Source organism: Podarcis cretensis (assembly GCF_951804945.1).
Source record: "Podarcis cretensis genome assembly, chromosome: 16".
Lineage (NCBI taxonomy): Eukaryota > Metazoa > Chordata > Lepidosauria > Squamata > Lacertidae > Podarcis > Podarcis cretensis.
This window is the reverse complement of record NC_137186.1, coordinates 42,828,819-42,856,032: the sequence shown is the minus strand read 5'-3', so window position 1 is coordinate 42,856,032 and position 27,214 is coordinate 42,828,819. Positions and strand designations below refer to the sequence as shown.

The following is a 27,214-nucleotide window of genomic DNA, read 5'->3' as shown; positions in this document are numbered from 1 at the left end:
TAAGGATGGAGATGAAACAAATAGCAACTGGTTCCTTCAGATGGAGGATGAATGACACCTTATTTAGAGATGAAGAGGTTTACAAAAAGGCCCAAAAAACTTTGAGAGATTATTTTGAAATAAATATGAACACTGATGTTGAAAAAAGAGTAATCTGGGACGCAAGTAAAGCTGTTATGAGAGGGTTCTTGATACAACAGAATGCAATAAAGAAGAGAAGCCAAAATGAGAAAAAAGATAAAATTTTGGAGAAAATAAAAGAAGGGGAAAAGAAATTAAGAGTAAAACCAAAGTCGCAAGAGATCTTGAGAGAAATAAAATTATACCAAACACAATATATGGAACTGATGAATCAAGAAATAGAATGGAAAATTAAACAAATGAGACAAAAGACATTTGAATCGGCGAATAAATGCGGGAAACTTTTGGCTTGGCAAATGAGAAAAAGACAAAAATTAAATACCATTACAAATCTAGAAGTGGAAGGAAAAACATACATAACCCAACTGAGATCAGAAACTGTTTCCAGAAGTACTTTAAACAACTATACTCACAAGGGCCACAGAAAGAAATGGACATAGAACGATTTTTAAAGACAAATGGATTACAAAAAATCTCTCAAGAAAGTAAATTGATGTTGAACTATAAAATATCAGAACAGGAAGTAGAAGGTGCCATTCAAAATATGCAATTGGGCAAGTCTCCAGGACCGGATGGGCTGACTTCCAGTTATTACAAATCTTTGAAGGAGTGTTTACTACAACCTTTGAAGGAAGTCTGCAATGAAATTTTGGAAGGGAAAAGGGCGCCAGAGTCGTGGAAAGAGACATACATCACACTTATACCGAAAACAGAGACTGAAAAGACTCAACTTAAGAACTACCGCCCCATATCGTTATTAAATGTGGATTACAAAATTTTTGCTGACATTTTGGCTAAAAGATTGAAAAAAGTATTGATGGAAGAGATTCATAAAGACCAAGCGGGCTTTCTCCCGGGAAGGCATTTGTCTGACAACTTGAGGAATATAATTGATATTTTGGAAAAATTAGAAGTAAATATAAACACTAAAGCAGTTTTGATATTCATGGATGCGGAGAAAGCTTTTGACAACATTTCTTGGAGTTTCATGAAAAAGAATCTACAGGGGATGGGGGTAGGGCAAGGTTTTGAAAAGGGTATAGGTGCAATATATTCTGAACAGAAAGCTAAATTAATTGTAAATAATGTGGTTACGGGAGAATTTAAGATAGAAAAAGGGACACGACAGGGGTGCCCAATTTCACCATTGCTTTTTATATCGGTCCTGGAGGTCCTGCTGAATATGATTAGAAGAGACCAGTTGGTTAAAGGTATACAGGTCGGAGCTAAACAGTACAAAATGAGAGCATTTGCAGATGATTTAATTTTGACGTTACAGGAGCCAGAATCTAGTACTAAAAGGGTTTTAGACTTAATTCAAGAATTTGGTCAAGTGGCAGGATTTAAATTGAACAAGTCAAAAACTAAGGTTTTAGAGAAAAACTTAACATCAATTGAAAAAGAAAGGTTTCAGAATGAGACCGGTTTGACCTTGGTTAAGAAAGTGAAATATTTGGGGATTAATATGACAGCAAAAAATGTGAACTTATTTAAAGACAATTATGAAAAATGTTGGACAGAAGTGAAAAAAGATCTAGAAATATGATCAAATTTGAAACTTTCCTTGTTGGGTCGAATTGCAGTTATAAAGATGAATGTATTGCCTAGAATGTTGTTTTTGTTTCAAACATTGCAGATTGTGGACAAGATGGACTGTTTCAAGAAGTGGCAGAAAGATATTTCTAGATTTGTCTGGCAGGGCAAGAAGCCCAGAATAAAATTTAAGATATTAACTGATGTAAAGGAAAGGGGTGGATTTGCCCTGCCAGACCTCAAACTTTACTATGAATCAGCAGCATTCTGCTGGTTGAAAGACTGGCTGCTTCTTGAGAACACAGACATTTTGGACTTAGAAGGATTTAATAATGCTTTTGGGTGGCATGCATATTTGTGGTACGACAAGGTTAAAGTACATAAAGCATTTAAAAACCATATTGTCAGGAAAGCATTGTTTAATGTTTGGATAAGATACAAAGATTTATTGGAAAATAAAACCCCAAGGTGGTTGTCACCAATGGAAGCGAAAGCTTTTAAAAGACTCAATATGGAGTCCAAATGGCCAAAATATTGGGAAATTTTGGAACAAGAGGGAGACAAATTGAAATTGCAGAGTTTTGAGAAATTAAAAAACAAAGTGCGATACTGGCTTCATTATTATCAGATAATGGAGGCTTATAAATTGGACAAGAAAATTGGATTCCAGGTGGAAAAATCGAAATTAGAAACAGAATTGTTACAACCCAAAACCAAGATTTTGTCAAAGATGTATAACTTGCTGCTGAAATGGAACACCCAGGATGAAACGGTGAAGTCTGTTATGATTAAATGGGCACAAGATGTTGGACATAACATTATGATAGCTGACTGGGAACAGTTATGGACCACCGGTTTGAAATTTACGGCATGTAATGCCTTGAGAAAGAATATTATGAAAATGATTTACAGGTGGTACATAGGATCATAGGATCATAGGAACATAGAGTTGGAAGGGACCCTGAGGATCATCTAGTCCAACCCCCTGCAATGCAGGAATATACAGCTGTCCCACATGACCCCAGTCAAGCTTGCAAAAATTTATCATTTGCCCGATAATAAATGTTGGAAATGTAAAGAGACTGAAGGTACATTCTTTCACCTTTGGTGGACGTGCCCAAGGATTAAGGCTTTCTGGGAAATGATTTATAATGAACTGAAAAAGGTATTTAAATATACCTTCCTTAAGAAACCAGAGGCCCTTCTTCTGGGCATGGTCGGCCAATTGGTGCCAAAGAAGGACAGAATTTTTTTTATGTATGCAACAACAGCAACAAGAATACTCATTGCAAAATATTGGAAGACACAAGATCTACCCACTCTGGAAGAATGGCAGATGAAGATGATCAAATATATGGGACTGGCAGAAATGACCGACAGAATCCGAGACCAGGGAAAAGAGGCGGCGGAAGAAGACTGGAAGAAGTTTAAAGACTATTTGCAGAAATATTGTAAAATTAAGGAATGTTAGAATGATGTTGGATAGAAATTAAGTGGTTTTCAGCTGTAATGTTTAAGAGATATGGAAAATAAGGTTCTGAAATAATTAAAAGAATTAGTGGTGAGGATTTGCTGAACAAACAGTTTGAATTGGAATATAAGAAAGGGAGGTATGAGGAGGTCTGGAAAATAAGTCAAAAGAAAATAAGTAAGTGGAAACTATGTGTTTTTAAATTGCTTTTATTTTTGTATTTTTGTATTTTTGTATTTTTGTTTTTTTTGTTTTTGTTCTACAATGTATTATTTTTGAAAACTTTAATAAATATCTTATATAAAAAAAAAGAATTGGATTTTTAAACATCTTAATTTGGCATCGAGCGGGGATGTTCAAAACAGGAAGTCCGCCTTCCCCTTTTGTAAATAGACTTAAGCAAAGAGGCTGCAAGCTAGAGTCTTGGAAAGCCTATTGTTAAAGGACTAAATTTCCATCAGTAAAAAAATATAAAACCCCCCTTGGAAGCAGGAGAAGAGGGGGGAAGTTTTGGATTGTATATGCCTGCAGGAGAGAGTGAAGGAAGCTAAAATACCACCGCTCCGACCCTGGAAACGGGCTGCTAGCAAGATTGACGTGCCTTGGATTGCTTATTGATTGTGAATAGAACGCTTGCTGGCAGCTAGCTAAATAAGAGAGATACACTGTTTCAATTGTCTCCGTCTGACCTTAAAAAGGAGTAAAAGTAACTGAAACTAACTCTATTGTTTGAACTGTGTTCTAAAAGGGAACATTATGGATTGATACAAATAGCAACTGTTTCCCCCTAGAGGAAGCTTTTGAAACTGTTACAAGAGTTGGATTGGGGGAATCTCCAGCTGCAAGATAAAAATTGTGTGACTGTGGGATTGACCTTGAATTTCTTAAGTGTTATGGCAGATGGAAAGGAAAAAATAGACCAGTCAATCCCTGAAAAAACAACAAGGTCTGGGAAGACCTGGCAGCAACCTAGGAGGGCCTCAACATCGGGGGCCCCTGCTTCCTCTGCGGCTGTACCAGTACATTCTAAATCAAGAGGAATGTCAACAGAAGAGACTTTAGCGCTGGCATTAAGTAAGATAAATGACTCATTGGAACAGCTTAACAAGAAAGTGGATGCGGCAACTATTAAAATCGATTTAAATACAGAAAGTATAAATAATCTGGGACAAAAGGTGAATACCAATACAGAAACCATCCAGAAATTGATTCAGGAATCTACCTTGATACGGCAGACTGCGGAGGAAGCTAGGGAAAAAGCTGTTGCTGTGGAATGTAAAGTAACACAACTGGAGAGAGAAAGAGTCCCAGCCTTACAGAGGCAACTTGATGACCATAAGCTGACGCTTTCGATGATTGAACTTAAAGAAAAACAGATGAATCTGAGGATCAGAGCTTTACCTGAATTGGAGAAGGATAGTTTGATAGACTTTCTTACGCAGGAATTTGCTGATTTTTGGGACTTGGACTTGGAGCAAGAGGAGTTCATAATTGTGAGAGCCTTCAGACTTCGAAGAGGAGGGGGGAAAGAGAATAGAATAAGAGACTGTTTGATCAAACTCCGAACTAAAGAAGAGGGAGACAGAATTTTGGGTTGGCACTACCAGAAGACCGTGGAAATACAACAGTCAAGAGTGGAAATTTTTAAAGACGTCCCGAAATATCTTTTGGATCTCAGATCTAACTATGGAGATTTGGTGGCCCTATTAAGAAGGAATAAAATTGTCTTCAGGTGGAAATTTCCCCAAGGTCTATCTTTCAGTTTCAAAGGAAGGAAAATAAAAATAAGATCAGTAGAAGACAAAGTAAAGTTCTTGTATAATCACGAAGAAGATCTGCAGAAGGAACTTGGAAAAGACCCAAGAGCATCGGATAGAAGATCACCAGATAGAGGACTAGAGCAAAGAGCATTGGACAGAAGATCACCAAATAGAGGAATAGTGGATATAGCAACATTATCCTTTGGACTGGACCCCCCAATGAATGTGACACCAACACTACTAACAGAAGAAGAGCAAGCATTGGGTGCAGTTGGAGGAAAATCAGAGTAATTATATCATGGCGTTGCAAGTATTGAGTTGGAATGTCAATGGACTGAACTCCCCGGAAAAAAGACGGAGAGTCTTTCATTTATTGAAAAAAGAACAATTGGACTTGATTTGCCTACAAGAAACACATGTGATAAGGCTACACAGGAAGATATTGAGTAATAAAAGATTGGGCCATGAATTTATTTCATCAGATAAAGTTAAAAAAAGAGGTGTAGTTCTTTATGCAAAGGAGAGCCTATCACCGAAATTTATATTCAAAGATGACCAAGGAAGATTTGTTGCAATTGAAATCCAATCACAAGGAGAGAAATTCTTGATAGTAGGCACTTATGCACCAAATGAAGGAAAATCGGAATTTTTTAAGAAGTTACATGAGACTCTGTTGGACTATATGGATTACAATATGATTTTGATGGGTGATATGAATGGAGTGGTGTCTACAAATATGGATAAGGCACAGAGACAGGTAATTACCAAAGATGGTAGACTACCAAAAACCTTCTTTGACATGACTGAAAATATGGATTTAGTTGATATCTGGAGAATAAAGAATCCTCTGGGAAGAGAGGGAACTTTCGAAGATCAGCAAAGTGGAGATTTGCCCCAAAACTTGTTCTGACCATAATGCTGTGAAGATGGAATTGAAATTGACGCCAATTGGTTCTTTTAGATGGAGGATGAATGATACTTTATTTAGGAATGAAGAAGTGACCAAGAAGGCCCAAAAAACCTTGAGAGATTATTTTGAGATAAATATGAATACTACAGTGGAAAAAATAGTAATCTGGGACGCAAGTAAAGCGGTTATGAGAGGATTTTTGATACAACAGAATGCAATTAAGAAGAGAACCCAAAATGAAAAAAAAAAAAATCCTGGAGAAAATAAAGGAAGGAGAGAAGAAACTGAGAGGAAAACCAAAGTCACAGGAGATCCTGAAAGAGATAAAGTTATACCAAGTACAATATATGAAAATGATGAATCAGGAAATAGAGTGGAAGATTAAACAGATGAGACAAAAGACATTTGAATCGGCAAATAAGTGTGGAAAATTGTTGGCTTGGCAAATGAAAAAAGATAAAAACTTAATACTATTACGAATTTGGAAGTGGAAGGAAAGAATGTACAGAACCCAGTGGAGATCAGGAAGTGCTTCCAGAGGTACTTTAAACAACTTTATACACAGGAGAAGCAGAAAGAAATGGACATTGATCGATTCTTGAAAATAAATGGACTACAGAAAATCTCTCAGGAAAATAAGTTAATGTTGAACTATAAAATAACGGATCAGGAGGTGGAAGGGGCCATCCAGAATATGCAATTAGGTAAATCTCCAGGACCAGATGGTTTGACTTCAAGATACTACAGATCTTTGAAAGAATGGTTAATACAACCATTGAAGGAAGTCTGTAACGAAATTTTGGAAGGGAGAAAGGCACCAGAGTCGTGGAAGGAAGCTTACATTACACTTATACCAAAAACAGAGACTGAAAAGACACAGCTTAAGAACTACTGCCCCATATCGCGCTTAATGTGGATTATAAAATTTTTGCAGACATTTTGGCTAAAAGATTAAAAAAGGTTCTAGTAGAAGACCAAGCGGGCTTTCTCCCAGGCAGACATTTGTCTGACAACATGAGGAATATAATTAATATTCTAGAAAAATTACAAGTGAATATCAATACCAAGGCAGTTTTGATATTTGTGGATGCAGAGAAAGCCTTTGACAACATCTCATGGAGTTTTATGAAGAAGAATCTACAGGGGATGGGGGTAGGCCAAGGTTTTGAAAATGGTATAGGTGTAATTTACTCAGAACAAAAGGCAAAACTAATTGTGAACAATGTAGTGACAGAAGAATTTAAGATTGAGAAAGGAACACGACAAGGTTGCCCAATCTCTCCATTGCTTTTTATATCGGTCCTGGAGGTATTGTTAAATATGATTAGAAAGGACCAAGAGGTTAAAGGGATACAAGTGGGAGCTAAACAGTACAAACTGAAAGCATTTGCTGATGACTTAGTATTAACTTTACAGGAGCCAGAATCTAGTACCAAAAGGGTACTGGAACTGATTCAAGAATTTGGACAGGTAGCAGGCTTCAAGTTGAATAAAATGAAAACTAAGGTCTTAGAGAAAAATTTAACTGTGAATGAGAGAGAGAAGTTCCAGAAGGAGACAGGATTAATATTGGTCAAGAAAGTGAAATATTTAGGGGTTAACATGACTGCCAAGAATGTGAACCTGTTTAAGGATAATTATGAAAAATGTTGGATTGACGTGAAAAAGGACTTAGAAATATGGTCAAATTTGACGCTATCATTGCTAGGTCGAATTGCTGCGATAAAAATGAATGTATTGCCAAGGATGTTGTTTTTGTTTCAAACATTGCAAATTATAGACAAGATGGATTGCTTCAAGAAGTGGCAGAGAGATATTTCCAGATTTGTCTGGCAGGGCAAGAAGCCTCGAATAAAATTTAAGATATTAACTGATGCTAAAGAAAGAGATGGATTTGCCCTGCCAGACCTTAAACTTTACTATGAATCAGCTGCTTTTTTGCTGGCTGAAAGAATGGCTGCTTCTTGAAAACACTGATGTGCTGGATTTAGAAGGTTTTAACAATGTATTTGGTTGGCATGCATATTTGTGGTATGATAAGGTAAAAGCACATAAAGCGTTTAAAAACCATATTGTTAGAAAAGCACTGTTTAATGTTTGGATAAGATATAAGGACTTGTTAGAAAATAAAACCCCAAGATGGTTGTCACCAATGGAAGCGAAGGCACAGAAAAAACTCAATATGGAGGTCAAATGGCCGAAATATTGGGAAATTTTGGAACAAGATGGAGACAGAGTAAAACTGCAGAGCTTTGAAAAATTAAAAAACAAAGTGCGAGATCGGCTCCATTATTACCAAATAATGGAGGCATATAATTTGGACAAAAAAGTTGGCTTCCAGGTGGAAAAATCAAAATTGGAAACAGAATTGTTAGATCCAAAAATTAAGAATTTGTCAAGAATGTATAATTTGCTGTTGAAATGGAACACTCAGGATGAAACGGTGAAATCTGCTATGATTAAATGGGCACAAGATGTTGGACATAACATTATGATGGCTGACTGGGAACAGTTATGGACTACAGGTATGAAATTTACAGCATATAATGCCCTAAGAGAAAACTTAATGAAAATGATTTACAGGTGGTACATGACACCAGTCAAGCTTGCAAAAATTTACCATTTGCCCGAAAATAAATGTTGGAAATGTAATGAGATTGAAGGTACATTTTTTCACCTTTGGTGGACATGCCCAAGGATTAAGAAATTCTGGGAGATGATTTATAATGAAATGAAAAAGGTATTCAAATATACCTTCCTGAAGAAACCAGAGGCCTTTCTCCTGGGCATGGTCGGCCAACTGGTGCCAAAGAAGGACAGAACTTTCTTTATGTATGCAACAACAGCAGCAAGAATACTCATCGCAAAATATTGGAAGACACAAGATTTACCCACCCGTGAAGAATGGCAGATGAAGTTGATGGACTATATGGAACTGGCGGAAATGACTGAATCATAGAATCATAGAATCATAGAATCATAGAATCATAGAATCGGAAGAGACCACAAGGGCCATCAAGTCCAACCCCCTGCCAAGCAGGAAACACCATCAGAGCACTCCTGACATATAGTTGTCAAGCCTCTGCTTAAAGACCTCCAAAGAAGGAGACTCCACCACACTCCTTGGCAGCAAATTCCACTGTCGAACAGCTCTTACTGTCAGGAAGTTCTTCCTAATGTTTAGGTGGAATCTTCTTTCTTGTAGTTTGGATCCATTGCTCCGTGTCCGCTTCTCTGGAGCAGCAGAAAACAACCTTTCTCCCTCCTCTATGTGACATCCTTTTATATATTTGAACATGGCTATCATATCACCCCTTAACCTCCTCTTCTCCAGGCTAAACATGCCCAGCTCCCTTTGCCGTTCCTCATAAGGCATCGTTTCCAGGCCTTTGACCATTTTGGTTGCCCTCCTCTGGACACGTTCCAGTTTGTCAGTGTCCTTCTTGAACTGTGGTGCCCAGAACTGGACACAGTACTCCAGGTGAGGTCTGACCAGAGCAGAATACAGTGGCACTATTACTTCCCTTGATCTAGATGCTATACTCCTATTGATGCAGCCCAGAATTGCATTGGCTTTTTTAGCTGCCGCGTCACACTGTTGGCTCATGTCAAGTTTCTGGTCAACCAAGACTCCTAGATCCTTTTCACATGTACTGCTCTCAAGCCAGGTGTCACCCATCTTGTATTTGTGCCTCTCATTTTTTTTTTTTTTTTTTTTTTTTTTTTGCCCAAGTGCAATACTTTACATTTCTCCCTGTTAAAATTCATCTTGTTTGTTTTGGCCCAGTTCTCTAATCTGTCAAGTGGTAGCATAGTCAAGGCCGCATTTTACCAGCTTCTTTACAAGAATATCATGGGGCACCTTGTCAAATGCCTTGCTGAAATCAAGGTAGGCTACATCCACTGCATTCCCTTCATCTACCAGGCTTGTAATTCTGTCAAAAAACGAGATCAGGTTAGTCTGACATGACTTATTTTTCAGAAATCCATGCTGACTATTGGTGATCACAGCATTCCTTTCTAGGTGCTTACCGTTTGCTTAATGATCTGCTCCAGAATCTTCCCTGGTATTGTTGTCAGACTGACTGGGCAGTAATTATTTGGGTCCTCTCTTTTCCCCTTTTTGAAAATAGGGACAACATTTGCCCTCCTCCAGTCTGCCGGGACTTCGCCTGTTCTCCAGGAATTCTCAAAGATGACTGCCAGTGGTTCTGAGATCACATCTGCCAGTTCTTTTAATACTCTTGGATGCAGTTCATCTGGCCCTGGAGACTTGAATACATCTAAACTAGCCAAGTATTCTTGTACTATCTCCTTAGTTATTCTGGGCTGTGTTTCCTCTGCTGAATCATTTGCTCCAAATTCTTCAGGTCGGGCATTGTTTTCTTTATCGGAGAAGACTGAGGCAAAGAAGGCATTGAGGAGTTCAGCCCTTTCTGTGTCCCCTGTTTGCATTTCACCATCTTCTCCTCTGAGTGACCCCACTGTTTCTTTGTTCTTCCTTTTGCTACGAACATATCCATAAAAGCCTTTTTTGTTGCTTTTAACCTCTCTAGCAAGCCTGAGTTCATTCTGTGCTTTAGCTTTTCTGACTTTGTGTCTACACGTGCTGGCTATTTGTTTGAATTCCTCTTTGGTGGTTTCCCCCCTTTTCCATTTTTTGGACACATCCTTTTTTAATCTTAACTCAGTTAAAAGTTCTTTAGATAGCCACCCTGGCTTCTTTAGGCACCTTCAATGTTTCCGTCTCATTGGTATTGCCTGAAGTTGTGCTTTTACTATTTCCCTCTTAACAAACTCCCAGCCATCATGAACTCCCTTTCCTTTTAGTATTACTGTCCATGGGATCTCACCCAGCACTTCCCTAAGTTTTATGAAGTCGGCTTTCTTAAAGTCAAGAAATTGAGTCCTAGACTGGCAGAATCCGAGACCAGGGAAAAGAGTCGGTGGAAGAAGACTGGAAAAAGTTTAAAGATTATTTACAGAAATATTGTAAAATTAATGATTGTTAGAAAAATGATGGAATGAAGTTATATGGCTTTAGCAGAAATGTTATAAGGAATTAGGTACAGACAGATTGTAAATGTATTAAAGGGAAAAGATAAGGTTAGAATATGTTAAGATAAATTACAGGACAGGAAGCAGAGGAAGATGGAAAGGAATTGATGAAACAGTTAATTGAAGTGGAATACAAAAAGGGAGGTGTGAGGAGGTCGCTGAAACAAGTGAATGAAAGTTATGATATTGAAATTATTGGATGTGTTTTTAATTGTTTTTGTTTTCTTTGGTTGATTTAATGTTTTAGGGTTTGGGTTGTGGGGAGTTTTGTTTTTGTTTTTGTATTGTATTGTCTTGTTTAATTCTTTTTCTTTTCCTTTGTAATTTTTAAACGGGTAATAAATATTATTAAAAAAAAAAAAGGAAATGAAGTCGTGTAACTTTTGCAGCCCCTTCATGGATCACTGCCTTGCCGTGGCGAAGTGGCTTGAAGAACTCAGAGAAGCTATGAACTATGCCGAGCAGGGCACCCAAGATGAACAGGTCATAGTGGAGAGTTTTGACCAAACGTGATCCACCTGGAGGAGGAACCGGCAAGCCACTCCAGTATCCCTGCCAAGAAAACTCCATGGACAAAGACAACAGGCATATAAAAGTTATGACGCCGGAAGATGAGCCCCTCAGGTCAGAAGGCGTCCAACATGCTACTGGGGAAGAGCGGAGGGCAAGTACAAGTAGATCCAGAGCTGATGAAGCGGCTGGGCCAAAGCCGAAAGGACGCTCAGTTGCGGATATGCCTGGAAGCGAAAGGAAAGTCCAATGCTGTAAAGAAAAATATTGCATAGGAACCTGGAATGTAAGAACCATGAACATGGGTAAGTTGGAGGTGGTCAAAAATGAGATGGCAAGAATAAATATTGACATCCTGGGCATCAGTGAACTAAAATGGACGGGAATGGGTGAATTCAGTTCGGATGACCATCATATCTACTACTGTGGGCAAGAAACCCGTAAAAGAAATGGAGTGGCCCTCATAGTCAACAAAAGAGTGGCAAAAGCTGTACTGGGATGCAATCTCAAAAATGATAGAATGATCTCGATACGAATCCAAGGCAGACCTTTTAACATCACAGTAATCCAAGTTTATGCACCAACTACTGGTGCTGAAGAAACTGAAATTGACCAATTCTATGAAGACTTACAACACCTTATAGAAGTGACACCAAAGAAGGATGTTCTTCTCATTATAGGGGATTGGAATGCTAAAGTAGGGAGTCAAGAGATAAAAGGAACAACTGGCAAGTTTGGCCTTGGAGATCAAAAAGAAGCAGGGCAAAGGCTAATAGAGTTCTGTCAAGAGAACAAGCTGGTCATCACAAACACGCTTTTCCAACAACAAAAGAGACGACTCTACACATGGACATCACCAGATGTGCAGCATCGAAACCAGATTGATTATATTCTCTGCAGCCAAAGATGGAGAAGCTCTATACAGTCAGCAAAAACAAGACCTGGAGCTGACTGTGGCTCAGATCATCAGCTTCTTATAGCAAAATTCAAGCTTAAACTGAAGAAAGTAGGAAAAACCACTGGGCCGGTAAGATACAATCTAAGTCAAATCCCTTATGAATACACAGTGGAAGTGAGGAACAGGTTTAAGGATTTAGATTTGGTGGACAGAGTGCCTGAAGAACTATGGATGGAGGCTCGTAACATTATACAGGAGGCAGCAACGAAAACCATCCCAATGAAAAGGAAATGCAAGAAAGCAAAGTGGCTGTCCAATGAGGCCTTACAAATAGCGGGGGAGAGAAGGCAAGCAAAATGCAAGGGAGATCGTGAAACATACAGGAAATTGAATGCAGATTTCCAAAGAATAGCAAGGAGAGACAAGAAGACCTTCTTAAACAAGCAATGCAAAGAAATAGAGGAAAGCAATAGAATGGGAAGAACCAGAGATCTGTTCAAGAAAATTGGAGATATGAAAGGAACATTTCGTACAAAGATTTCCATAATAAAGGACAAAAGTGGAAAGGACCTAACAGAAGCAGAAGACATCAAGAAGAGGTGGCAAGAATACACAGAGGAATTATACCAGAAAGAAACGGATGTCTCATATACCCCAGGTAGTGTGGTTGCTGACCTTGAGCCAGACATCCTGGAGAGTGAAGTCAAATGGGCCTTAGAAAGCACTGCAAATAACAAGGCCAGTGGAAGTGATGGTATTCCAGCTGAACTATTTAAAATTTTAAAAGATGATGCTGTTAAGGTGCTACACTCAATATGCCAGCAAGTTTGGAAAACTCAGCAGTGGCCAGAAGATTGGAGAAGATCAGTCTACATCCCAATCCCAAAGAAGGGCAGTGCCAAAGAATGCTCCAACTATCGCACAATTGCACTAATTTCTCACGCTAGCAAGGTTATGCTTAAAATTCTACAAGGAAGGCTCAAGCAGTATGTGGACCGAGAACTCCCAGAAGTGCAAGCTGGATTTAGAAGAGGCAGAGGAACCAGAGACCAAATTGCAAACATGCGCTGGATTATGGAGAAAGCTAGAGAGTTCCAGAAAGACATTTACTTCTGCTTCATTGACTATGCAAAAGCCTTTGACTGTGTCGACCATGGCAAACTATGGCAAGTTCTTAAAGAAATGGGAGTGCCTGATCACCTCATCTATCTCCTGAGAAATCTCTATGTGGGACAAGAAGCTAAAGTTAGAACTGGATATGGAACAACTGACTGGTTCAAAATTGGGAAAGGAGTACGACAAGGCTGCATTTTGTCTCCCTGCTTATTTAACTTATATGCAGAATTCATCATGCGAAAGGCTGGGCTGGATGAATCCCTAGCCGGAATTAAGATTGCCGGAAGAAATATCAACAACCTCAGATATGCAGATGACACAACCTTGATGGCAGAAAGTGAGGAGGAATTAAAGAACCTTTTATTGAGGGTGAAAGAGAGTGCAAAATATGGTCTGAAGCTCAACATCAAAAAAACAAAGATCATGGCTACTGGTCCCATCACCTCCTGGCAAATAGAAGGGGAAGAAATGGAGGCAGTGAGAGATTTTACTTTCTTGGGCTCCATGATCACTGCAGATGGTGACAGCAGCCACGAAATTAAAAGATGCCTGCTTCTTGGGAGAAGGGCAATGACAGGCCTAGACAGCATCTTGAGAAGTAGAGACATCACCTTGCCAACAAAGGTCCGTATAGTTAAAGCTATGGTTTTCCCAGTAGTGATGTATGGAAGTGAGAGCTGGACCATAAAGAAGGCTGATCGCCGAAGAATTGATGCTTTTGAATTCTGGTGCTGGAGGAGACTCTTGAGAGTCCCATGGACTGCAAGAAGATCAAACCTCTCCATTCTGAAGGAAATCAGCCCTGAGTGCTCACTGGAAGGACAGATAGTGAAGCTGAGGCTCCAGTACTTTGGCCACCTCATGAGAAGAGAAGACTCCCTGGAGAAGACCCTGATGTTGGGAAAGATGGAGGGCACAAGGAGAAGGGGGCGACAGAGGACGAGATGGTTGGATAGTGTTTTCGAGGTTACCAGCATGAGTCTGACCAAGCTGCGGGGGGCAGTGGAGGACAGGAGTGCCTGGCGTTCTCTGGTCCATGGGGTCACGAAGAGTCGGACACGACTAAATGACTAAACAACAACAACAACAACTTTTGCAGTTGTGCAAAAGTTATGAAGCCCAAATGAAATGAAGCCCAAAACTTTTGCAAACAAATTTAGAAGTGGGATTGTGTGTGACCATCCAGAAAGCGTCACGAGCATCAATCAGGAATGCACAATGAATAGATTGCCTAGAAGGGCTCACAGTCTTTAAGGCATCTTGTATGGCTGCTTCTGCCCTGGAAATAGATGCAAGGCATAGCAATTGGCAGACGTCACCGAGTGGCACAGCAGCCGTGTGGCAAGGAGCAGTAGGCCTGCCTGCAGAAGCAAAGCCTCCTTCAGAGTTGCTCAGGTGCCCCCACCTGAGTGTCACCCCCTTCCTGTGGTTTCCAGCAACTGGTATTAAGCAGCTTTACTGAAGAGCTTTCCCAACTGTGTGTCGCGACACGTTAATGTGTCAGAGGCACTATGTAGGTGTATCACGTGAACACTCCCTGTGCTCCTCCAGGGGCTGGAAAGGGGTTAATTGGTAGTAAAACTGAATTATCATGTCACAAATTGATGCATTCTTTGAAAAGTGTGCCACCAACATAAAAAGTTTGGAAAGCTCTGCTTTACTGCAACTACGGAAGCAGAGCAGAGCTGGAGGAAGCAATGCTTTTCAGTGCCAGTTTCTAGGAATCACAGGAGGGGAGAATGTTCTTGCATTTAGTTCCTGCTTGTGGGTTTCCTATAATAGGCATCTAGTTAGCCACTGAGACAACAGGATGCTGGACTAGATGGGCCATTGGCCTGATCCAGCAGGCTGTTCTTATCTTCTTATGGCAGCCAGTAAGAATATCCAACGAGCCAGACTGCTGAATCTGACCAAAGGCCCATCTCGGCCTGCAACCAGATCCCTTGAGGCAGTCTTATTCCAAAGGGCTAGTGCCTGTCTCCTCCTACACAGCCATCCTCATGGAGGTGGACCAAAGAAGCGACTCTTCATCAGAAGAGCACACCTGAGCACAGGTGCTCCAGAGGGTCCTCAGAGGGGCTAAGGCCCCAGAAAGATCAGCTTCTCTCCAGAGTCCATCCCAGCAGCACAGAGTTTGTATTGCAGCACAGTCCAGAATCCACAGCATCATATCATATCCATATAAGCCATATATGGTCCAGAAACACTCGACAGTGGAGTTTGCTGCCAAGGAGTGTGGTGGAGTCTCCTTCTTTGGAGGTTTTTAAGCAGAGGCTTGACAACCATATGTCAGGAGTGCTCTGATGGTGTTTCCTGCTAGGCAGGGGGTTGGACTCGATGGCCCTTGTGGTCTCTTCCAACTCTATGATTCTATGATTCTATGATTCCATGACAGCGTAGCCCCCCCCCCCCCCAGGTACAAGACCACCAGGAGGCATAATGAGGGACAGGGGCAAGTCAACAGGGAGACAGAGATGCCGTTGTCTGTTGCAAGAAGGAGACCAGATATACTATGGCCTCCTAGACCACACCTGAACCCCAGCTAGTGGCAGGGAAGGAGCAGTAGGGATTGCTTACTCACGAGCAGCCCACTGACTCTGAGTTGCTGCTCTGCAGCCTGGCCTTGAAGCTCTTTGCTCTCCAGGATTGGGGGTGGCAGCTCCCACTCCCACCTGCCCTCAGAGGTTCCTCCTCAGTTGTCCAAGTGTGACACCATTATAATTAGCTGTCATTAAGTTACAATCACAGCCTGACTCATAACCCTTTTCTTTAAGATCCGTGTTTATTTGGGGCATGTGGCCTGATACATCGAGAGACCTGTTGCCTGCCGTGGGCCTAGACGCTGCCAGGGCCAGTGTCCTCAGGCAACCACCATGTTTGCCAGTTACCCAGCTGGCTCTGCTCAGGTTCCAGACATTCGTTGGCAGAGCTCAAGGTCCGTCCGAAGGGCCCGGGTGGCAGCAGCCTTCACTAGATGGGGAGTCTGAATGGGATTCAGCTGGCCTACTCCCCTGCAGACGGGTCGGCCTCAGGACCACAGTGTGTGGGAGGGGGACTTGCCCTTTCCTTTCTGTAGTCTCAGTGGGAATTCATCATGTGTGCCTTCAGTTGGTTGGGGTAAATGAGTCTCAAAACCCACTAGAACTATAGAGGAAGTGGCTTCCCTGAGTTGTGGGCAGAGGCACCATCTTCTTTACATGATTGGGGGGGGGGCTCTGTAATGCCCTGATGTCACACGCATGATGTCATGACATGGGGCAGAGCCAAATGTGGCGGCTGCTTGGCCCCGGCAGCTCCTTCCGCCCGTGTGCTCCTGCCTGGCTTCTCCACACCAGGCCACACAATAGCTGCAAGCAGGAGGGGGAGGAGAGATGGGCAGTGGTGGGTGCAGGTGGGACAGGAGAAGTACTGAGGGGGCTGGGCCCCCAGAGGAAAAGAATTTGGGTACCCAAGTCCCATAGAGTAATTTGGCACATATAGTTGAGAGTTTTAGTTCCTCTTTCCCCTCTTTCCTGCTTGCTTCTGCTGTAGCAAATAGAGGTCCCGCCTGAGCCTTACAGCTGTGCCTTTCTTCCCTGAGGTGAGGAAAGGGCCTTCTTGGCAACACTAGTAACACCTTGTTAGCCTGCACATGTTCTGCACTTGCTCAGAAACTCTCTCCTTATATTAGGACAAAGGGGGCCCATTTATTTCAGCATCCTGTTCCCACAGTGGCCAACCCGGGGCTTCTTCTGGGGAGCCTACAAGCTTGGCATGAATGCAACAGTGGTCCCCACACTTGCCATTCCTAGCGATGGACACCCAGGAGCATTCGCTGCCTCCAGCTGCAGAGGTATGGAGGCGGATCTGAGGGACAAGTTACCTATTTCTGTAAGTATATTACAGATATGAGCATATATGGAATTGTAATTAACTTTCTTTTCTTTTGTTCAATTAAACTGTTCTTTTAAAATAAAATAAAATGATTTTTTAAACGCCAGGTGTCCCCCATCTTGTATATGTGCAACTAGTTATTCCTGCTCAAGTTTGTCTCCAATGAAATTCATTTTGTTAGTTTTGGCTTCATTCTCCAGTCTGTTAGTCATCTTGAAGTCTAATTCTGTCTTCTGGGGCATTAGCTACGCCTCATCTACAAATTTGATGAGCATCTCCTCAATTCCTTTGTCCTAGTAGGTTATAAAGACATTGAACAACAAGAAGCCAGGACAGAACCCTGGGGCACCCCACTTGACACTTTTTTCCAGGATGATGGGGACCTATTAGTGAGCTCTTTTCAGGTTCGGTCAGTCAACCAGCTACAAATCCCCCTCAGTTTACTCATCCAGTGCACGTTTTACCAGCTTCCTCACAAGAATATCATGGGAGACTTTGTCAAAAGCCTTACTGAAACCAAGACACATTACGTCCACACAATTCCCCAATCCACCAAGCTCATAACCCCAGCCAGATGGGCGGGGTATAAATAATAAATAATTACTACTACTACTACTATTTAAAAAATGATTCATCTGGCATAATTTGCTTTTGAGAAACCCATGCTGGGTCTTAGTAGTCACAGCATCCTTTTCCAATTGCTCACAGTCTGACTGTTGAATTATCTGTTGTAGGACCTATCCTGGTATCAATGTCAAACTCACAGGTTGGTAGTTACCTGGGTCTTCTCCCCCCCCCCTTTTTGAAGATGGGGACAACATTTGCCCGCCTCCAGTCTGCAGAGACCTCACCTGTTCTCCAAGAATTCTCAGAGCTGAGAGGCTCCCAGATTACATCCTCAAACTCTTTAGCATCCTTGGTGCAGCTCATCAGGCCCTGGAGATCTGAATTCATTTAAAGTAGCCAAGTATTCCCTTACCACCTATTTTCCTATCTTTAGTACACCTTTGTGTCCAAGACAGGCAAAGTAGGTGCTGGGTTCTTCAACAACTCTGAGGTGGATGCCAGTTTCTATTTTGTCTTCAAGGCCCAGAACTTCGTTTCTTGTCCTCATGTGGCTCAGTTCCTCAGACTCCCTTCCGGCAAAAGTTAGTTCAGGCACAGGGATCTGTCCTAGAGCTTTCATTGTGCAGACAGGTGCAAAGGCAGCCTTCCTCTTCTCTGCAGTCTCCTCACTCTTCTTTAGTACACCTTTGTGTCCAAGGTCATCCCAAAGCCCAGCTGCCTCCCTAGACCGTCTCCTGAAACTAATATATTCCCATTGGTGATCTTAAATGTTTCTTAGCAAAGTGTTCCTCAAGTTGTTGGGGTTTTTTAAGCATCCCACACTTTTTTGCTTTCACTTCTTTTGCCAAGGTTTGTGTGCCTTTTTGTTCTCTTCACTTGGACGTGACTTTTATTTTTGAATGAAGCCTTCTTGCCTCTAAGGGTGCTTTTGACTCCGACTGTTAACCATACCAGTGTCCTCTTGGGCTCTGTAATACCTTTCCTGATCTGTGGTATATTTTCTCACTGAGCTTCTAATCCTGTGTTTTTAAACAATTCTCAAGCACCTTGAAGAGATCTGACCCTCTTGACTTTGCCTTTCAACTTCCTTTTTTAAGCAATACTCTCATATTGGCTAAGTTTCCTTCTTTCAAGTTAACTGGTCAACTCTGTTGATTTTCCTGGCAATTGTCCATTTACATATAGATTAAATCTGGTAACACGATGGTCACCACTCCCAGTTGGTTCAACCGCATGTCTCACAGCAGGTCCTGGGCACAAAGTGCTGTGCCAGTGCCTCCTAGTCCAGGCCACTTCTAGTCATGGCCCCCTGTTCTAGGCCACTTCTAGGTCATTTGAGGTACCTAGAACTGTTACTTCTTTGTCGAGACTGCAAGACATGCATAGCCAGTCTATGTGAGGGTAACCGATGTCAGCCATTACTGTCATTTGTTCCCCTCAATTCTTCTCAACTCCTCCTCACCATCAGCTCTGGAGATCCTGGCCCCATTTAATGCCAAGGCCTGAAAACTGCTAGAAGCATCAGGAGATGTAAGCCAGGAACCATCTGTGTGGGGTAAAACAACTCCTGTGTTTGATTGGCCTTTAAGAGAGACAGAAAGCACCATTTGTATAACTGATTTCTGTGTCCATTTCATTTCTCATTGCCTCAGAAAATGAAGCTAGTAATTAAGATACAATTTTGATCATGCTTAATAAACTTTGGTGTCTTTTATTACATTTCACATGTGTGAGAGACTATTAAAGACACCCCTAGGTAATTCAGACAGCTAATTTTGTTACTAAAAAAAAAAATCTGTTTTACATTCTTTGCAATAAAATATAATTGCATTTTCTTCTGCCTGTGCCTAGAATATGTCTCCTACACAGACATCAGCAGAGGAAGCTGCTTTCTGGATAAAGTTACTTCCAGTCCACCAGCCCAGCATTTTACAGGAATTGCTACTTTAAAATACAGGTTCAGAAATATCACATGTTCCCACAGAGACAGTGAGAGCAAGTCAAGGGCTTCCGAATGAGAAAGGAACCAGGGAATGACTCCAGCAACAACAACTTTGTGGCAGGGCAAGACACAGGCCTTTGAAAACCACCAGGCAACTGGGGGCAGGTGTTTGAATGTGAGGGAATTTCCCTAGGAGCTTGGGGGCTGGACGGTGTCGGATCTTGTCCCCAGCAGGAGCTGGGGCTGTCAAGGGAGCAGCTAGCCCAAGGATGGAGAGCCTTCAGTCCACCAGGCTGTTTTTGCCAAACCATGGCCACTTGCCCCACATCTGACACCACGTGTGGGACAGGCATGGGTGTAGCTCCAAGGGAACCATTCGGAGCTTGAAGTGAACTCTTCACAGTTCCTTTGCAAGTGGGATTCATTGACAGACAGACAGCGCTTGTGAAGGCGGACTTCCAGTGCCAACCCATCCATTGCTTTTGATCATTTGCAGGTGCAATTTGGTGAGCAAGCATCAACATTTCATCATAACAACACCCCACCCCCCTCCTGGCCCTCCAAGTGCCTTTGCGTGTGCCAGGGGCCAGAGTGGCTGCCCTTGTGAGAACAGGCGGCTGCCAGTTCCCCCTTGCTCAGCCTGGGGCTGCAACACAATTTCCCAGCAGAAAGCACCCCTGGAAGGAGGAGCTGGGAGAAAGTCTGAGTGGGAGTGGAAGCAAGCGGCTGGGCTCCTCCCAAGAGGGGCCCCAACATCTGCCTGGCATCCTGTTCGATGGCAGAGTTCGAGGGGAGACATGAACCCCTCTTGCATCTTGGAGAAGGAAGCCCATGCTGGGTCAGAGGGAGAGGATGGAGGAAGGGGTGGGCCCCACAAAGTCGAGGTGCAGGACAGCCGTGGCTGCCACTCCCCACTTCCAGCTCAGCAGCCAAAGCTCCCCCACCCCCCTTTGTGCGCTGCTGGGGAAGCCAAGAGCCAGTTATGTCAGACAAGGAACACAGGAGCCGAGAGATCTCATGCTTTAATAGACACAAAGGAAATCACAAAGGAGGCGGCCAAATGCCTTAGGAATTGCAATAAAAATATGAAATTCTTTTTACATGGTAAACTTCGTAATATAAAAAGTTTAATGCTGTCTGGAAACGGGAGTTTTAATTTACAAAAAAGTCCATATAGGCCAAACATGGCAAACGCTGCATAAAGATCAGAGAGTGCAGAGGACCAGCCAGCTTTGGACAGGCAGGGAGGCAGCATGTCTCTTTGTGTGTGTGTGCCAGGATCCTCCCCACAAGAACACATGACCAAGGGGCAGAGCAGATGGACCACAAGGCCCCCAGTGGACACAAGCAGGTGGGGGAGGGGCCTCTGGAAACCACCCTCCCCCAGACCTTTCAGTTCTCCAGCATGAGAGATTGGGCGAGGGCCTTGGCGCAGGAGGGGAGCGGGCAGCATGCTCTGGCCAGCTCTGGGCCCCACAGAGACCAAAGCCCAGGTGGCTCAGGGACCTCTGCAGCCTGAAGTCAAATGGAAGGGCCCTCTCTTGGCGAGGTGTGTGTGTGTGTGTGTGTGTGTGTGTGTGTGAGGGGGGGGACTTGTACGTGGCATCACACCGAACGCTTATTGCTCACTGTGAGAAGCAGTGTTGTCACTCAGACATGCACAAACACGACAAGGAGGACGACGAACGAGGAGGGGCTCCACAGGGGGCAGATTCCTGGGGTGCAGAGATATGATCCTCCCTGAATTTCCCCTTATAAGCGACAAACCTGGTCGATTCCTCCTCACGGGGAGCAGAGGAGTGAGTTGAGAGCCAGGGTGGGGCAGAGGGGTGAGGCTTTGCTGAACGTGGAACTTGAGGCCAAAGGGGCCCTGCAGGGAGCCCCCTCTTCCCCCCTCAAGGGAAGAACTGGCATTCTGAGAAGGCTGGAGGCTGCAGCACCTGGCACCACCAGGAAGCGGGCGGAGGAGGGCGGCAGCCCATGAAAGCACCATTGCTTAGACTTCTGCCTAAGAAGCAAGCAAACAAGGAAGCACAGAAGCTCTGCAGGCTGCAGGGGGCGGGGCTACAGGCCCTCCCAAGATTTTGCAGAAAACCCCCTGCAGCTGCCTGCAGAGTGGCTTTGCATAGAGTAGACGAAGACCAAGAGGTGCTCCCGAGAGCTCGCACCCACAAGGGAAGAGGCTGGGCCTTGGGGGGCAGGCCCACCACACCCACCAGCCAATGGGCAGGACCCCGAAGGGTTGGGTTCCCACTGATGGGCAAGCGGCCTGCTGGGACCTGCCCTGTCTTCCCACTCTCTGGCTTCCGCCTGCGTCTCCTGGCCTGGACGTAGGCTCCCCCCTCCCCTCACAGCTGCATAGCTTGGAAATGTGAAGAAAGAAAACCAAAGAAAGGTGAGGAACCCCAACACTTGCTCCCCATGTGGCGGCAAGCTGGGCAACTCCTGGCAACCCCCACACTCCTGCCTTCAGAAACCCCAAGCCCCTGGCACAGTAATAGGGATGTGGGGGAGGAAGGTGGGGAGAGGAGCAGGGGGGCCTCTCCTTTGTGCTTGGGACGCGGAGCCTGGTGTCTGACCCAAATCAGGTGAGCAAGGGAAAGCCCCCAGGAGGAGGCAAGGTGGCAAAGGGAGGCAGGAGGCCTGGTGCCAGATGGGGGGCCCTGGACCTCCAGGCCAGCAGCTACTGCCCCAGAGCAGAGTCGCGTCATCGTTTGCAAAGGACAGAGCCTGCTGTGGTTTGACTCTGTGCCAGCTCCAGCACCCAACGGATCCTCCTGCCTGTCCCAGCCAGACAAGGTCTCTAGGCGGGGTCTAGTCATTCCAGAGAAGACCCCTGGAGGGCAGGCGACCACAAGACCACACTTGCATCTCCCAGAAAAGGGCAGTGCCAACCCACTTCTAGCAACCCACCTCCCCAGAAACATCAAAAGAGAGGCTTGTACCTTTTCACCACAGACAGTTGTTTGTGAATCTTGCCTGCTAGAACACCCTCCTCCCACTCCAGTCCTTGGGGACTCTGGAAGCTGGTATCCGGCACCCGGGGGGGGGCACTGAGAGGAGGCAAGCTGCCAGCTGGCACCGACCCACAGCTCTGGCCTCTGCCCAGGCAGCTCACTGAGCGCCTGGATCCGCCTCTGCCCACCCCTCCCAGCTCGTTGCCCGAGGTTCTGCCCCATCCAAGGCCCTGGGCTCCTGACCAGCAGAGCAGGTGGCCGGGGGCTTCAGCACTTGGAGGAGGGGAAGAACCGTCCTGGCGACAAGAACTTGTAGCCATTCCCAGAGGGCAGCCGTGCGGGGCGCCCAGGGCCTGGGGTGCTGGTGGGGGCTGGGGCCTGTGCCGGGGGGGCCAGGGGGCTGGTGTGTCCATTGGGGGCACCCCTCTGAGGGGAAGAAAGTGGCCGAGGGGCAGATAAGTCCTTCAGCTCCAGTTTGTCGGCCCCTTCCTCCTTGCCGTGCCGCGGAGACAAGTTCAGCAAGCTGAGGACGTCCCTCCTCCCCGAGGAGCTCCGGAAGATCTTGAGGGGCCCCGTGGGGTGCTGAGGGGTGTTTTGCCAGAACATCTTTAGGTTGTGGATGGCCTGCACCTTCTCATCGATGGCGGCCATCTTGAGCTTGTCGAGGGAGGGGGCGTCGGCGGGGCTGGAGCGGGCAGAGCTGGCGGAAGAGTAGGAGAGAGCGGGCGAGGGGGTGCTGCCGGCCGGGGAGTGGTGTCCTGAGCTCGGGGAGGCGTTCCTGGGCGATTTGGAAATGTGGGTGCTGTAGGGGGAGCTGGGGTATTTGAGCCGGAAGGGTGAGGACGGCAGAGGCTGCTGCTCCCCGGGCAGGAACCCCCCCTGAGGCTCGGAGCTGGGGGACGGCTGGCTGCTGTGGGGGCCAGCCCCTTCCTCTCGGTGGGAGGCCTCGGAGGTGGTGGGGCTGCTGTAGCCAGAGCTGACTTTCTGAAGGGAGGAGCTCCTGGCAGGGGGCTTTGGCCGGAGGGGGGCAGGGGAGGCCTGGCCCTTGTGGCCGGAGCACGGAGGCCTGCTGAAGGCGCTGGTCTCTGAGGCGCGGAAGGAGGAGGCGCGCCCCGTGGGCAGCAGGGGGGCTCTGGGGAGGGGGTCCAGGCTGCTGCTGCTCTGTGCCAGCTGGCTGCTGCGTTGCAGCTGCTCCACAGCCAGGAGGTGGCTCTGCGTCTCCTCCAGGATCTTCTGGGCCAACTCGCGGGGGTCCAGTGGGGGCGCGCTCTCCTCCTGGGACTTGACGGTGCTGTCTGTCTCAGTGCTGGACTGGTCCGACTCGCCAGTGTCCGAGCTGGCCAGTTTCCCAACTTTTTGGAAAGGGGAGTTTGGGCTGGGAATAAGAGCCATTTTCACAGGGGAGTTGGGAGAGCTGACACTCCCCTTGGAACTGACTGAGACCACAACGCCTCTGCCTCTATGAGTCCAGGAGGGATTGTGGTCAGGGGAAAAGCGCCCCCGCCTGCTGTCCTGGTAGGTCGCCAGAGGCTCGTTGCTGATGATGGAGAAGCCTTCATACTCCTCGTCATCTTCCTCCTCCTTGCTGGGGACAGCACTGCCTGGAGGCGAGAGCTGCCCATGGGGTGGGGCAGCCCTTTGGGGATAGGCATTCTTGGGCCTCTCGGGGTCCAGGCGCCCCCTGAAGCTGCCCCCTTCCGCCACGCCGCACTCGGGCTTGGAAGCAAAGCTGATGGAAGACGTGATGGAGTTGAGGCTGTAGACGGAGATGGCGTCGGAGCCCAGGCTGTCGGGGCATGGCGGGGAGAAGGGCGGGTTCTGGTAGCCCAGCGGCCCAGGGTTGGAGATGGACTGAGCAGAGGCCAGCGACTCGAGGGAGGAGGAGCTGTCCAGGCTGAGTCGTTTGGGGAGCTCCGTGGAGTCTAGAGAAAGCAGAGAGGGGCATGAAGGCCAAGGAGGCAGCAGGGGTGCTCCCCGGGGCTCAGAGAGGAACAGCCTCAAGCGCTCTTACTGGGGTTGACCCCTTGGAGCCAAGCTGTGAGTCCCCACTGCTCACCACTCAGGAACCCCCCGAGGGCCACATGCTGCTGGCTAGCACCCCATCCCACCCCTCCTTTGAGGATTTGGTGCCAGTATCTCCAGCTGCTGCCGCTTGTCCTGCCGGCCACCCAGGCATGGTTGCCATTTGCCAAAAAGACCAGGCGCAGTTCCAGAGCAACAGCTGAGCAAAGGAGCAGCCCTCCTTTCCCAGCCCCTTGGTGCCCCTCGCCCAGTCTCTTGGGCAGCTGCTGGAGGACATTGCCCATGCAGGAAGCTTGTGTTCCCATGCCCACCATCCCAGCCACAAGGCGCCCCTTTCCCAGGCAGAAGCCTCACCAAAAAGCGAGAGAAGCGTCTGCAGAGCAAAGTGCATTGTCCGGCGGCTGGCCTGCTTGCCTGTCTTCAGGATCACCTCCTCCTGGCCAACTTCGCACAGGTCGAAGCCTGCAAGCAAGACGCGGCTTAAGGCCGGGAGCCCACAGGGAGGGGCCCAGTGGGTAGCCCCTGGAGCAGGACCTGCCCTGCCCTCCCTCCCGGCTGGCACCCCAAAGACACACCCGCTGCCTTACCTAGAGCTGCCAGGAACTCGTGGCAGCCTGGCAGCCGCCAAAGCTGGACGCTGATGGAGACCTGGATGGGGGCCAAGGAGAAATCTTGCTCCTTCTCTCCCACCTGGAGCTGCACCAGGACTTGATGGAGCTGGAGTGCAGGAGGAGGAGGAAGGAGAAGCAGTTAGAGGCAGGACAACCCAGCTCGACTCCCCTCCCCCCCCCCCTTGCCCCCTTCCTCTCTGGAGGCCAGCCAAGGGAGGAGCAGGAGGAAGGAAAGAGCAAGGAATGGGCTACTCCAGGGGACAGGGAGGAAAGCAAGGCTGCTGCTGCTGCTGCTGCTGAAAAGGACACAAAGGAGGGAAGCAGAAGGCTGTCCCCCCCCCCACCCCAGAACTCAGGTGCAGGATGGGAGAGAGGGTTGAAGGGAGGGTTCTGATACTCACCATTCCTACCATATTTTTAACAGCCTTTGGGAAGCAGAAAGGAGAATTGGGAGAGAGAGAGAGAGAGAGAGAGAGAGAGAGAGAGAGAGATGTTTAGAGCCAGGAGAGGGCGTGCTCAGGCAGCAGCCTGATGGTGTCCCTTTGCAGCACGGTGGGCGTCAGGCAGCACTCCTTGTCTGGCCCCAGTGATCACTGCCAGAGGGGCCTCGGGGGGGGGGGGGTGACACGCCACTCACCCTGCTGATGAGCTGCTCTCCCGTCTCAGAGGCGGTGATGAGCTTGCAGAGGGCCTGAAGGGCAGCATTGGGCAAACCTGCCATGGAGAGAGGCCCCATCACTCTGGGGGAAAGCCCCACCCTCACCCCCACCCCAGGCCCTGGGTGCCCCAGAGGGGCCCAGAGGCTGCCCTGCCAGGCCTCTGCCCGAGCCTTACCCAGCAGGGATTGGAGCGTGGTGCTGCACTGCTGGAGACGGTCCCCGGGGTCTGCGGTGGGAAAGAAGACAGCTGCGGGGAGCCCGCTGGCTGGGGGGTCCAGCCGGAAGCCCACTGCGGTCAGGAGAGCCTGCCAGCCTGGGATCCCGCCCACTTTGTTCTCCACACTCTGCTGGGAGGTGTACATGGAGTTGTGCTGCCCGCTGTGGATCCGTTGCAGGGACTTCTCAACCTATGCGCAAAGCAGAGTCTGTGAGCTCCCTCCCGCCTCCCTCCCTGCCCCATCCCAAGCTAGAGGAAGGCTCCTGAGGGGCTCCACATGCCCCACATCTGGCAAGAGCCCCCAGAGAAGCTCAAGCCTTGAAGTGAGCACAGCCAGCCCCTTCCTTGCCACTTGTCTCGCCACCCACATGCTCAGCTCCTCTGAGGCAGCGGCTGCACCCTCACCAGGTGGAGTAGGACCCGCAGGGCATCGCGCGCCCGCTCTGGGTGCTGCAGGATGTCCGTCAGGGCTTGGCCAACCAGAGAGGAAGGGCTGTTCAGTTTGACGTCGCTCCCAATCAGCATGAAGCCTGCAGCAGGGACAAGTCTCACTCTCAGGGCCTGCCCAAGGCATTTTGGCACCCGAGGCAAACCACAAAATGCTGCCCCCTCCTGCCAGGGAACAAAGGGGGAGTGAAGGTGATCTGCTTTGGGAACAAGGTGGGGCTGCAAAAATCACTTGAAGTGGGAATCAGAGAGCATTGTAGGGGCAAAAGCGGCCCACTTTCAATCACGCCGGGCCGGTGCTGAGACTTAGAGACCCCCAAAGGCAGCCCCTGCCATCTCTTCCCAAGGGGTGCACGGAGACCAGCCTCCTACTCACCAAAAGGCCACTTAGAGGCAGCATGGGTGGCAGATCCAACCTCCAAGGAATGTGCCATCGTTGCCATTCCTTGGAGGTGAGATCTGCTGTACCTGTGGATCCTGCCGCCTGAGGCAGTCCCCTCACCTTGCCTTATAGGTGGGCTG

At 46.7% G+C, this 27,214-nt stretch overlaps 1 protein-coding gene and 2 long non-coding RNA genes across 3 annotated transcripts in view; 2 read left to right on the top strand and 1 right to left on the bottom strand.

Annotated features, from left to right (window-relative positions):
- LOC307205453 overlaps positions 1-27,214 on the top strand; it is a 422,161-nt gene that overhangs the window by 71,437 nt on the left and 323,510 nt on the right. The gene's annotated exons all lie outside the window — the stretch shown is intronic.
- The window catches only part of LOC307205460, a 261,192-nt gene that overhangs the window by 35,951 nt on the left and 198,027 nt on the right, over positions 1-27,214 (top strand). The gene's annotated exons all lie outside the window — the stretch shown is intronic.
- TTC28 (tetratricopeptide repeat domain 28) overlaps positions 20,787-27,214 on the bottom strand; it is a gene marked incomplete at its 5' end in the record, with an annotated part of 133,478 nt that continues 127,050 nt past the window's right edge. The window contains 7 exon segments of the mRNA XM_079957727.1: positions 20,787-24,658; positions 25,113-25,220; positions 25,346-25,475; positions 25,771-25,794; positions 26,007-26,083; positions 26,204-26,435; positions 26,651-26,775. Coding sequence (XP_079813853.1) covers positions 23,004-24,658; positions 25,113-25,220; positions 25,346-25,475; positions 25,771-25,794; positions 26,007-26,083; positions 26,204-26,435; positions 26,651-26,775 — 2,351 coding nt within the window. The 3' untranslated portion in view covers positions 20,787-23,003.